A 13,948-nucleotide genomic window follows, 5' to 3' on the forward strand; every position below is an offset into this window, starting at 1 on the left:
TTATTTGTGATGCTTTTAGAGTTCTGTGATGTGTTCATTGTACTTTGAATTTAGATTCAAATTCATTAGAAACCCTCACTACTTTGGCTCTTGTGGCATAAAACTACTTCTTCTATATTAATTAATTGTAAAAATAAATCATGGTGTCCAAAGATTCTAAATTATGGGGGAAGAAATGTTTGGTTAGCAAGCAAGTCTGGGGAAGGGGAAAGATTGGGAAACTTGTTTCTGAGAGCAGAGTTATTGTCCCGATGCTTTGATGTGAATGGATAGCCTTAGTTTGTGTACTTGCTCACTTAAAACATACTTAAATCCTCGTATTTAACTGCCTCTATACTTCCAAAAATTTGATTGGCTGTACTCAGACTAAAAAGCAGCTGGGCTTGTCTCTTCTTCCCGGGGACCACTTAGTCTTTTCTAAAATAACTCAGATCTTATAATTTCATCTTGAAGTACATAGATACTGTTCTTTTTAGTTTACCTTCATTGGAGTAAATATATAGATATAAGATGAAATCTGCCATTTTATACAGATTTTTAGCATACAACTCAATGGCATTAAATACATTCATTCTGTTACCCAATCACAAGATCTTGAAGTGTTTTTTGTTTGTTTGTTCTTGTTTATTTGTTTGTTTGTTTGTTTTGCTTTTCGAGACAGAGTTTCTCTGTAGCTTTGGAGCCTGTCCTGGAACTAGCTCTTGTAGACCAGGCTGGCCTCGATCTCACATATCTGCCTGCTTCTGCCTCCGGAGTGCTGTGATTAAAGGTGTGTACCACCACTGCCCAGCTGGAGGTTTTTTCCATTATCCTGAAAACATCGATTCAGTTATGAATGTGGTTATAGATGGTATTTCTCCAGTCTAGGATAAAAGTTCCAAAGAAACTAAAGAAAGCAGTAGTTCAGCATTTGGTGTCTTCAACATTCACTACAGGAAAGCTGTTCCAGGTCTCTCTGGCAACACTGGAAAATGCAGAGCACAGTCACAGACAGAGAATCCAAGGAAAAGTGAGAATACTATCTTAACACTCAGAACAAAGGATCAAATTGTTATTTATGATTATCTGATTCTTCAGATAATCTAAAGATATGAATCTTCAGGAGCCCAGGGGAGCTGTCTATTAGGGCTTCTGGGAAGCAGTTTGAAGGCCCCTGAGAGAACTAAGTAAAGATCTGACTGGAGGGGGAGAAGGAAGGCCTGCTGGGAAGGTTTCCACTACCTGGAGAGCCAGGAGAGCTGGACAGAGGCATTATAAGGTTGAGCCACAGTTCTGAATTTACTGTATATCCGTTTATCTGATGTGTTTATTCAGATGCCCTCAGAGTGGAGTCTATGAAGAGGCCATGACTTCTGTTCAGAAGCCACTGTGTGCCCCAGAGATAGCGGGAGTCGGGAGCTGTTGGCCATGTTTGTTCCTATGGTCAGTCAGGGTTGCTTTCTTATGGCTCCTACAAAGCCAATGCAATCTTCTCTGAATCTGAAAATAGAAAAAGTAATGTCTTTCCTGTAGTTTTCTTCAGGTCAGTTACAGAAATTTTAAAATTAGTTGGTCCTCATTTTCTGTCTCAGAAATTTAAGGAAAGAAACAGAGGATTATTTTAATTTTAAAATTTGAGAAATTTCTTCACCATATAAAGAGTTTAGATTTGGTAAATAAAATCGTCCACAAGTTCTCATCATTGTTCTTTGAAATTTGTCACTAGGCAGTATGGAAATGAGCCAGTGTTTATGTGGTGGTGGTATCGCTCTTCTGCCACTTCATTGTCTCCCCGCACCCCAAGCGCATGTATTAGCACTCTTAACCCAGTCAACAGTTTTCTAAAATAGTTATATTTGGTTTTCTGTTTCTTTTAAAAGAACTTCCAAATATATCAGTTAAAGTAATTCTAATTTCTAACATGTGTTATAACATCTATGAAGGACTGTACCAGGCTTTTTCTTTTGGGCCACCAACCAGCTCCCAAGTCATGACACAGAGACTTATTATTAGTTCTGAATGCTTGGCATAGCTTAGGCATGTTTCTGACTAGTTCTTCTGACTTGACCTGTTTGTCTTCATGTACCTTTTGTCTTGGTGCTTATTTCCTTTTTTATTTCTGCATATCTTACTTTCACTGCTTCTCTATGTAGGCCTGTTTGTCCTCTGCCTGGCTTCTTGCCCTAGGCCACTCCCTTGTTCTTTCTTCCTCTGACATCTTTCTGTTCTTTTTTTTTTCTACTGGAGACCAGATTTCCTCTCCCAACAGCCCTTCCTACCCCTCTCCTGCCTAGCTATTGATCTTTCAGTTTTTATTGCCCCAATCAGGTGCCTCAGGCTGGCAAGGTGCCTCAAACAGATGCAACATATCTTTACATAATTTTTTTATTTTATTTTATTTTTTATTTTTTTAAATTTATTTAATTATTAAAGATTTCTGCCTCCTCCCCGCCACTGCCTCCCATTTCCCTCCCCCTCCCCTAATCAAGTCCCCCTCCCTCATCAGCCCTAAGAGCAGTCAGGGTTCCCTGCCCTGTGGGAAGTCCAAGGACCTCCCACCTCCTTCCAGGTAGAGAGCATGAGCAAGAAACTCAGGACCGCGAGGGGTGCACCCACATACTGAGACAATGGGGATGATCTATCAGGAACTCACCAAGGCCAGCTGGACTGGGTCTGAAAAAGCATGGGATAAAACCGGACTCACTGAACATAGCGGACAATGAGGACTGCTGAGAAGTCAAGAACAATGGCACTGGGTTTTGATCCTACTGCACGTACTGGCTTTGTGGGAGCCTAGGCAGTTTGAATGCCCATCTTTACATAATTAAATACACATCCTTACATCCCAAAACAAATGCAACACAAATAAAACTATCACACCTTTACACAGTTAAATTTATATTCTGCAGCATAAACAAATGTAACACATCTTTGTCTAGTTAAAATAATATTCCACAAGAAAGGACAAATGAAGAAGGATATTAGGGAGTGTATTTTTAGGCCTGTAGTTAGAGAATCTCAGGATGCAGTTTTTCCTAACTAGTCTCTGTTTTTGACTGCTGCTTATAGCTCTTTGCGTCAATAAGATTAATGTATAAGCATGAGTCAAGTAGAATATAAAACATAACTATCTGTCTTTATAGTAACAGACTTTAATATTAAAATATCATTTTAATATGAACTTACATAAGTATGTGGAGTACATCTAGAATCTGGACATGTTAAAATATCTAATACTATAGCCAGTGTTTGGAGCATTCCTAACACGCATCTTTCTGAACGCTAATAAGGAATAATAGTTTGGGATTCTCAACTATTGCCTTAAAGGGGTCTGCTGCTCTTAGACCTGCGAAAGTGAAGCTCATACATTCCTGCCCTTTTGAAGCTTATGCTCCATTATTTACAGCTATCTACTATTTGATATAAAAATTATATTACTAGCAGTTTCCTCAAAATGCATTGGAGGATATGGAAGAAATTAATAACACCTCAAGGGAAGTCTGAATGTCTCTAAAAATATTTCTAAAAATATAAGTTTGTGCTTCATCTTGGTGCTCATGTAAATTCTAGCCCTTGAGTACTGCAGTTCATTTTTCTGCATCTCTGTGTCGGGCATATGCAGTTTTCAAGTTCTGACTTGTTCTCTTACCATGTCTATCATGTATTGAGCATTCAAATGGGAGAACAAATGAGATTATAGAGCTTTAATCTGATACACAATACCGTTTCTGTGTTTATCTACATTATATAGTCTGTTCAGTTCTTTTTTGAATTAATGCTTATATGCTGTTTAAAAATCTCTAAAATTTCTTTTATATACTGGAAATAACTTTCTCTATAAGCATCATTTTCTTATCTTATATTGACATATTTGGAATTTGATTGTACACAGAGAGATGGCTGGTTTCTGCTCTAGGGTAGAAAAGATGAAAAGTCCTCGAAACTCTGTCTTCCAGGCCCAGATTGTGAGTATTCACAGATCTAGTTGCATTTTCATTTGATTATTTTCCAGTACTTGTTTTCAGTCTGTGTTGAGGGCCTGAAGCACACTCTTTTTACAGTGTGGCCTAGCTCCAGGTTTATTTAACATCTACATATATCCAGAAACAACATTTTGACTCCAAGCTGACCTTTCAGAAGTCAGCTCTTGTTTCTGCTCATTAGATTGCATTCTAAGTTCTTTTAGCATAGTTATCTCTGCTTTGGTGACCTTTGAAACACTGGACATGCCTTGTGGATAGCCGTGTATATCATGTGCTACTTGTACCTTGCTTGAATTTTGTACTTAAGCATATTTGTGCACAAAAGGTAATAAGACAAAGGTTAAACATACATAGATTGTTCATTTTTCTCATTTTGCATGCTGAGCAGAATGAGAGATAGTAGTGAAGTTTGCACCAGAAAGAATTTAGGTGTTATGTGTCTGTGTTTGAATCAACTCCCTCAAATTCAAGGTCAGGAATCCTCTTTGGGTAAGGAGTAACCCAGGCCCACTGTCCTGTCAACCTCTTTCTAGTTCTTTAAATTTTCCTTTATCATCTGTTTTGTTCTTGAGATTGCTTTGTGATGAACTTTATCCTACATAGTAGCTATTTTTGTTTTACTTTTCTCATTTGTTGTATTTATTTATGCCTTTACTTTTGGTTCCTGACAGTAGTGGTATTTGTCCTGCTATTTTAAGTTTTGTGTGTCTTACTTTCTGGTCATGTGTCCTTCTGCTGCTGCTGCCCAAAACATATAAATCATTTGTACTTATTCTGAAAATGGAAACTAATTCTCCATCAAATACTCCAGGTAGTAAATTGTTGGTAAAGATAGATTTGTTCATGAAAGGAGAACTTCTGAAAATTGGGAAGAGAATAATCACGTGAGCTTATAATATTTTCTTTTTGAAACTTCAGAATTGAATTTGCTCAGTAACAATTAAAGATAAGTGTTCTTATGTAGGAATGCTTAAACTAAGGTCAAAGAGCAGTTTCTCATGTATAATGATACTTTTGGAGCAAAGAAGAGAATATTTTAGAGTTAGTTTAAATTGTATGCTTTACTTACTGATGTGGGACAATGATCTTATACCCTTTAACAGTTTGTCAGTTGTATTGTTTTAATATAATTTAATAAAACGCTAATTGGCCAGTAGCCAGGCAGGAAGTATAGGCGGGACGACCAGGCAGGAAGTAGATATGGGTGACGAGAACTGGAGAATTCTGGGAAGAGGAAAGCTCAGTATTCAGTTGCAACCCAGCCACAGAGGAAGTAAGATAAGAATGTCTCACTGATAAAGGTACCAAGCCTACATGGCTAACATAGGCAAGAATAATTGGCTAATTTAAGATGTAAGAATTAATACTAGGCCAGTCAGTGTTTTATTAAAATACAGGTAATCTTTGCAGGGTACAAGATGATTCTCCCACTGCAACTTACTGCTTGATTATAGTGTCCAGGAGATGAAGGTGTTAGGCAGTTGAGCAGTCAGCCACTCTGTCCTTTTGTAGAAATAGTTTGTGTTGTGCTATAGCTTTGTATTGACAAAGCTCATCATATTTTTATTTTTCTAGGACTCTGCAATCCTTCCTATCCCTTTCCTTCTATTTCTCTAGAGCCCATTTACTTTTGATTTCCATACCTACAATTGAAAATAATTCCTCAAAATACCATCTTTTCTCTATATCATTCAATTGATTTTATTTGAGATATTGGTTTTAGAGTACTATTGTACAGAATTTTTTTTTTAGTAGTAGTGCCTGTATTCATTTTCTTCATTTTTTTACTTAGTTTCGATTCTGATCATAATAGATATTTCCGACTTTAGAGTTTTGAAGCTAACTGGGTTTGGTGGTATATACCTGTGATTTTAGATTTTGGGAATTTGAGGCAGGAGAATGGTAAGATCACAAGCTGAAGGTCTGCCAGGGCAATGTAGTGAGACTCTGCCTCAAAAATGTTAACCAATCATTCATCAGTCAATCAGTCAATATAAAGAAAATAAATGAAAAAAAAAAAGCTTACAAGAGAGGCTCAGTGGGTTAGCAGTTGTCTAGAATGTTGGAGGCCTTAAGTTCACTTCTCAGTATTAAGGATTTGGGATATTAGAAATCCTGAACTTCCTTGTTGAACTTGTGGTCTTTTCCATCAGAGTACATGATTATTGTACTCCTTGGATTGCATAGGCCATAAACCTTGGAGTAGTCTTAACTTTTCTTCATAGGATTGTCCCCCCCCTTCAGAGGGGCTTTTACTGCTCAGGTTGGCCTTCAAAGTCATAATTTCTTTAAGACTCTACTCTCTCAAATGCTAGGAATATGGGAGTTGTTTTGTCTAGTTTTATATCATCTTGACACAAGGTAGAGTTATCTGTAAAGTGGGAACCTCAGTTGAGAAAAGGGCTCTATAAGTTCAGTCTGTAGACAGGCCTATTGGGCAGTTTTAAATTAATATTTGATAGAGGAGGGCCCAGTCCTTTAGGGGTGGTGCCACCCTTAGGCTGATGGTCCTGGGTTTTACAAGAGAACAAGCTAAGCAAGCCAATACATAGCACTCCTCTGTGGTCTCTGCATCATTTCCTGCCTGCAGGTTCCTGCCCAGTTTTAGTTCTTGTCTCGGCTTCCCTCAATGGACTGTGACTCCAGATATGAAAGCTAAGTAAATCCTTTCTTTCTCCAACTTGCTTTTGGATGATGGTATTTCATCACAGCAATACCAACCCTGATTAATACAGTAGTGCATGAATAAGCCCCACCCCTTTACTTGGCACAACTAAATCTAACACCCAGAACAGTGTCTGGTGGATATATCATGTCCAGAGCAACGTTAGAAAAAAAAATTTCATTGGGGGTTTGCTTACAGTTTCAGGAGATTGTTTATGACCATCATGGCAGGGAGTATGATACAAGCAGACAACGCATTGAAGCAGTGGTTGAGAACTTGACATCCTCATCTGTAGGCAGCAGAGTGAGAGAGAGGGAGACTTGTGAAACCTGAAAGCCCACATTCAGTGATACATTTCCCCTCACAAGGCCATACTTTCTCCAAAAAAGCCGTACCTCATAGTCTTTCCCAAGTAGTTCTATCAACTGGGCATCAGTATTCCAGAATATGACTCTATGAGGGCCATTCTCATTCAAAGCAACACAGTATAGATTCTGGACTAGTACCCACTTGTTACCAGGTAACCTACTATGTAATTACATGGTGTTCCTGTTCAGTGTCTTAGTGTGGCCACAAGCTCAGAATTCTAGGAGCTCTTTGGTCTTTTCCTTTGGTTATAGATTTGATCCTTTATAACACAGATCCATGTTCTTTCATGCAGCTTTATATTTACATATGGTTTAGATTAATTAAGTATAGTCAGAAGCCCTGATTATGTCAAATTATTAGAATTGGGGCAGTTTTTTTTATAGCTTTAACAGAAATTTTTTTCTCCTTTCCTTTTCTGAAAAATTATCATTGTGAATACATTCCAGAAATAATTTGGGTCATTCCTTGTCTTCCTGTTCTTTTATTTCATACCATTATCTGCTATATCATTGTTCTGCTTTGACATTATTTTCTACTAATTTTATTTACTTTTGGTACTAGTTTTTATTTTTTTAAAACTTTAGTGACTGAGATTGACTTAGCTTCCTTGAATATAGACAAGTATAGAAAAATCAGAGGAAAACATCCTCTTTCTCTGATATCTTCTCTTCACCTCCCCCTCTTTTTCAGAGTTTTTAAAATTGCCTGGTATTGCTGACAAGAAAAGTGTTGTGGGTACCAAGTAGGGAGTGGCAAGGGAGTGAAAAGAAAACCTTTTAAACCTGACGTTTTGACATGGACTGGTTCCAGCTGAGTGACTCTGTACTAGAAAGGTTGACTGTTTTATGTTTTCTAGTTTTTAAAAAAGTGTTTCTTTTTCTTTTTATCTCTGTTTCCTGCTTTATTTCCCATTTCTAAACAATCTTAAGTTTTGACAGTAGAGTCTTGCTGGTCAGATTTAGTGTTTAAATATCAAATATAAGAGTTACTACCATGTATTTCAACCAGCAGGAACTGAGACCCCTGTTGGTGTCTTAATCCAAAACCAGTATTTTAAATTCACATAAGCCTTGCCTTAAGGATGGAGAAAAGACAATTTAGGCAACAGCATGAGGTTAAACATATTGATCTGTAGTCCAATAGTCCTTGCTATTCTTGGGATAGAATGTAAACGTAGAAAAATAACATCAACAACAAAAAAAGAATACTTTACTTCTCCAGAGAGAAACTCTTTCCCTTCTTGCTCTCTTTTATTCTTGAGATTACAATTATAACATATATTCCTTTTCTTTTCAAAATTTCTCATGTACCACTCTCTGTTCTCTTTCAAATTCATGGCCTTTTTTTTTTTAACTTACTGTCACTGTACATATATGTTCCTGAATATAAGTCTGTTCAGTCTGTATAACGTATTTGTATATATGTTTTGTGGGCTGAGCATTTGGTCATGGACAAACAATTCCCGGTGTGTTCTTCCCTGGGGAAGACCACTTCTCATAATCTGAGCTTTTCTCTTTTGCCTATGGTTTTTTGAATAGAGTTCAGTCCTTGTCAGCTTTTCGCTATTCACTTTGGAATGTCCATTAGTATTGTCTTCAATTATGACACACACTCTTGTTGATGACAGTTTAGCTCCTGACATTACTAGGAAATACAATCTCAGAGCATACTTCCTGATCCTCTGGCTCTGATCCATGTCCGCACTTCTGCAGTGTTCCCTGAGCCTTAGGAATTGGAATGTTTCATGGATATATTTATTGATGTTGGGCCCTACAACTCTGCATTCTGATTAGTTGTGACTATTTTGTAGTTGTCTCCATTTGTTGCAAAGAAATCATCTCCATCTTTTGCAAAGAGAATTTTCCTTGATATAGGGTGAAGTCTACACTTACCTGTAGGTATAAGGGCTAATGTTTAGATTGTTCTTAAGAGATTAGTTTGCTCTAGTAAATTAGTAGATCTCCTCTGATAGCTGTGACTATACTAGTCACCAGGCATGCGCCCCATCTTGTTGAGCAGTCAGACACTGTTTGTTACCACCACCATCAGTTGCCACAGATGCACCTTTAAGGTGGGCTACAGTAGCCACGTAGGTCAGTCTTGTGGTTCACAGGAATTGCAGCTGGGTGGGACTGTAGATTACCTCCCTCCTTGGGAAGCTTCTGTTATCATAAAACTAGTCCTTTGGGAGGGGATATTCAGGCAAGTTCTATCTCAGGGGCCTCTGGAACCTGTTTCTGATCTACATGATGTTTTTAGCACTTTTTGGAGGTAAATCAAGAGCAACAGCAATAGGCTGCATGTTTTAGCAGCCCCTTGATAGCCTTGGCCATGTCAAAGGAGTTCTTCATGTGTCTGCTATTATGGATTTTGTTAGGGGTCTTTGGCTCTTGGTATGAATACTGTCTGTCTAGAAGAGAAAAATTCACTAAAGCTATTTTTGTATGTTTATACATAGAATTAGTATATTAAAGAAGTTTTGTTTGTTTTATATCTTCTTTTTGGTAAATAATAGTTTAGTAGTTCTTGCTAGACTTTGAGTAAAATGTAAACATGGAACAAAAACACTATCACCACTACCAAAAAAGAAAAGAAAACATTGCTTTTCTAGTGAGAAATACTTTTCCTTTTTAAAATATGGATTTGTAATGATGAAAAGGTGACTTTAATCCAAGGATTAAAAATTAAGAATATAAATGTTGTAGAATATTATTTTAATTAGGCAAAGGTGTATTCCATTTGTTTATGCTACACAATATTACCTTAACTGTGTAAAGGTGTGTTACTTTTGAATTCATTTAACAATATAAGGATGCTTGTTTAATTATGTAAGGATATGCTATATCTGTTTCATCTTGCCTGCCTACAGCCCTTGATTGGTCTAATGAAAAGCTGCCCAGCCAATACTTCGGCAGGAGAAAGGATAGATGGGGCTAACAGGCAGAGAGAATCAATAGAAGAACTCTAGCCTCAGGAAGAGAAAGAAGAACAAGGGGAGAAGGAGGAGAGAATGAGAGGCATGCCTTGGGCAAGAAGCCAGACATATGCCAGCCAGACATAGAGAAGGAGTGAAAGGAAGATAAGCAGAAAACGATGGTATGCCCTGAGGCAAAGGTAGATGGAAGAGAATCAGGTGAAAACATGTTGAGTTAGAATTAGCTAGAAAAGTAAGCCAGGCCAAGCATTCAAAACTAAGTTGCTCTGTCATGGGAGCTGGTTGGTGGCCTAAACAGAGAAAAGCCTGGTACATTTAAAAGTAGGAATTCATATTTACTTGAAGTGAAAAAATTGATTACCCAACTTCTATTACATGTTATTGTGTTTAGCAAGCTATATAATTTATTCTATGTTAGTGAATACAATATACAGTAAGTTTGAATTTTTATAAAAGTATAAAAGTGATTGCTTGACAAATTAAGTTCTTGTGCTTACTTAGACAATGTCCATTATCAAGGTTTTTTTTTTTTTATTTTTTATGTTTTGCAGCAGTCTTACTATTTCATTTAGGACCGTTTGATTTCGAGGTTTTGGGGATTTTTGGTTCTTTTGAAAAATGGAAAAATTATTGAACTATTCTATTTTTTAGTATTCACATGGTAATAGATGTTTATAATTTTCATTCTGGTTATTTTCTGTTTGTATAATATGTAATAGAATGTTGTTGGACAAGACCTTCAGCCATACATGAAGTTTTCATGAAGAGATAATTTGTTTTCTTCAGTCTCCAAATAAGTGGTACATAATTTTATAGAAACTATATATGTCTATACATATAATATTTTACTTACAAATTATCTTATTAGGCTTTCCTGTGAGTGAAAATATTTAATAATTGGAATAAAGCTCATTTTTTTTTCTTTCTTGCTTCCTTTTGTTTTAAATGTTGACAACGGCTGTAAGTCTTTCTGTGTGATGTGTTGTAGGTAGCTTGTATGCAGCTCATAAATGCCCTTGTTACATCTCCTGATGATTTGGACTTCAGGCTTCACATCAGAAATGAATTTATGCGTTGTGGATTGAAAGAGATATTGCCAGTAAGTGCCCTGTAGTCTCCTCATTAATATTTAAATTAGAAGTGTACTTGAGTGGGGGTAATTTAGATAAATTACTCTCAAGAATAATTCATCTGCAGGAAAAGACTTGAGTATAAAAATTTAGTTTTGAAATATAGATGATAAGGTTTGAGTATTATTTAACACCTTAAGTATTTGAATTCTGCAGGTCACGTTTGAATGGTTGGTTTATTGTTCAGGTTCTTGATTACTCATACTGAGAATCTAACCCGTCATAATTTTTATCTAATATCTATAGAACTTAAAATGTGTTAACAATGATGGCCTGGACATACAACTTAAAGTTTTTGATGAGCACAAAGAGGAAGACTTCATTGAGTTCTCCCATCGCCTTGAAGATATTAGAGCTGAACTTGAATATCCTTTTGCTCTCAGTCCTAGTCAAAAAATATGTAAAATTACTTTTACATCTAAAATCATGCACCATGTCCCATAAAACATTAAGGTCATTCCACAGAAATGAAATGAAATCAAAACTTTATGTATTAAGAAAGTGTCACTATTTTATTAGCTATTTTTTTTTGTCAGTACATATATGAAAAGCAATGCTTCAATTAGTAAAATGATTAACTTAGACCACATTGTTACATATATGTACAGTCTGTTGTTTTTTATGTATGGTGTTTTTCTCCTTTGTAGTATTGGATTTGAGATAGCCTCAACCCATTAAATGCCCCTTTCTCCATGATGGATGCATTACCTTGGAGGCCTCATGTAAATTGGTGGATCTGCTAGAATCCTATTTTTTACTATGGCTTCTCATTGATACACACTATCCCCGAATCTGTACCCGTTGTTCAGGGCATCCTTAGAACTTAATATGTTTCCCTCATCAGTTGCTGGCTTTGTTCCCACTGTCTTCTGCAGTGGCTACAGTTAATTGTGAGGGATAAAAAAGTTTCAGGTCAAATTGCCATACCTGGCATTCTCTACCCTCAGTTCCTTGATAGTTCTTTTAATACAACAGTTTCTAGACAGTTGTTTGCATATCAGTCTTCCAAACCTGTATACAGAAGATACTGCGTATTATTAGCTTGGTGTAGGGCTTGAATAAATTCTTGTGGTCCTTAACCAGCTCACTGAAGCAGCTGATGTTTATGACATGCTGTTGTCCACAGTTAAGAACACTAGAGCAGAGGGATATTTTGTTTCAATTCTTCAGCACCTTTTGCTCATTCGAAATGACCATTTTATAAGGTAAGGGAAAGCTGTGTTCTGTTGTTTAACTGATAAAACTATTAGTTATGAAATTTATCTAATATTTTGTTGAGATAAGCAAGTTATTTTTATTTCTTTCATAATGGTCTATAGACTGTTTTCTTTAGTCATATATTTAGGTAGATGTGTATATAATGCCATTGCTGTTAATTTTTCAACTCCAGAAAATTCTTGGTTGTGTCCTTTCCTTTGGATGAGAGCTGAAGCCATGTCTCTTATTGTCCTTATTTAGCAAGTTTAGGGAGCCATTTTGTTTAAACTTTGAGTATATCTTCTTATGTTATTAGGAGACACATCTCATAGCAAACTCCCTGATATCTGGCTCTTAGAATCTTTCTGCCCCTCTTCTCTAGTGATCCTTGAACCTTAGGTAGGAGAATGTTTTATTGATCCTGGGATCAATATGGGTAACATTCATATTGATCAGGTTATATTTAGAAATATGTCATGTATTTGAAAAAATAAACAGGGGGTATGTTGGACAGAGGGGAAGGGATAAATGATATAATTATAATCTCAAAAAAATAAAAGAAAAAAGTGAAAACCATCACCAGCTTACTACTTATTATATAATGTATAATATTTTGTGGTTATTTCTTAATCACCACGAATGCTACTAATAGGTTGCTTTTTATAAAGTTGATTATGTCTTGGCTGTCTGAGCTTGACAAGTTGTTTTGTTTACCTCACATAGAACATAATGTGATTCTAAGTAAATATGAGTACCCAAATGTGGTTCTTGATGAGTAGCCAGGTTTATATATGATTATGTGAATAAGACTGTATTGAATTTTTGTTTAGCATCTCACAGTAAATATTCTATTAATTTCTTTTATTTTTTGGTTTTATCATCCTGACTGTCTAGTTTCTTCCCCATCCTCTCCTTCCATTTCTACCCCATCCACTTTTCCATTTCTCTTTTGAAAATCAAAGACCTTCTTTTGCTATGGATGATTGATATCCACGGGAAGTAAATTCTTTTTTTTTTTTATTCTTTTTTAATTAAAATTTCCAACTGCTCCCCGTTTCCCATTTCCCTCCCCCTCCTCCCACATATTGCCCCCTCCCCCCGCTCCCCTCCCCCTATCCCCACTCCACTTCTCCTCCCCCTAGTCCACTCCCCCTCCCTCTCGATACTGAAGAGCAGTCCAAATTCCCTGCTCTACAGGAAGACCAAGGTCCTCCCACTTCTATCTAGGTCCAGGAAGGTGAGCATCCAAACAGGCTACGCTCCCACAAAGCCAGTTCATGTATTAGGATCGAAACCTAGTGCCATTGTCCTTGGCTTCTCATCAGCCTTCATTGTCCGCCTTGTTCAGAGAGTCCAGTTTCAACCCATGCTTATTCAGTCCCAGTCCAGCTGGCCTTGGAGAGCTCCCAATAGATCAGTTCCACTGTCACAGTGGGTGGGTGCACGCCTCGTGGTCCTGATTTCCTTGCTCATGTTGGGAGGTAAATTCTTGTGTACTTAGTAAATGACCTTGATATCACTTTCCACTTTTATTAGTAGTTTCTAAGGTCGTAAAATATAAAGTCATTTATTATCATTTTAGTTTTGTTGAAAGTTTATTCATACATGGTTGGGGAAGTTGGACTTTCTGTACCAAATTCATATAAGATATACAGGGAAGCCTTATTTAGGTAGCAATACTGCTGGGTGA

The 13,948-nt window shown here is 36.8% G+C and overlaps 1 protein-coding gene across 1 annotated transcript in view; it reads left to right on the plus strand.

Annotated features, from left to right (window-relative positions):
- The window catches only part of Diaph3 (diaphanous related formin 3), a 467,044-nt gene that overhangs the window by 149,099 nt on the left and 303,997 nt on the right, over window positions 1–13,948 (plus strand). The window contains exons 10-12 of the mRNA XM_057786074.1: window positions 10,920–11,030; window positions 11,308–11,426; window positions 12,150–12,266. Of these exons, the coding sequence (XP_057642057.1) occupies window positions 10,920–11,030; window positions 11,308–11,426; window positions 12,150–12,266 (347 nt within the window). The remainder of the gene's footprint in view (window positions 1–10,919; window positions 11,031–11,307; window positions 11,427–12,149; window positions 12,267–13,948) is intronic.

Source organism: Chionomys nivalis, chromosome 12, assembly GCF_950005125.1.
Source record: "Chionomys nivalis chromosome 12, mChiNiv1.1, whole genome shotgun sequence".
NCBI lineage: Eukaryota > Metazoa > Chordata > Mammalia > Rodentia > Cricetidae > Chionomys > Chionomys nivalis.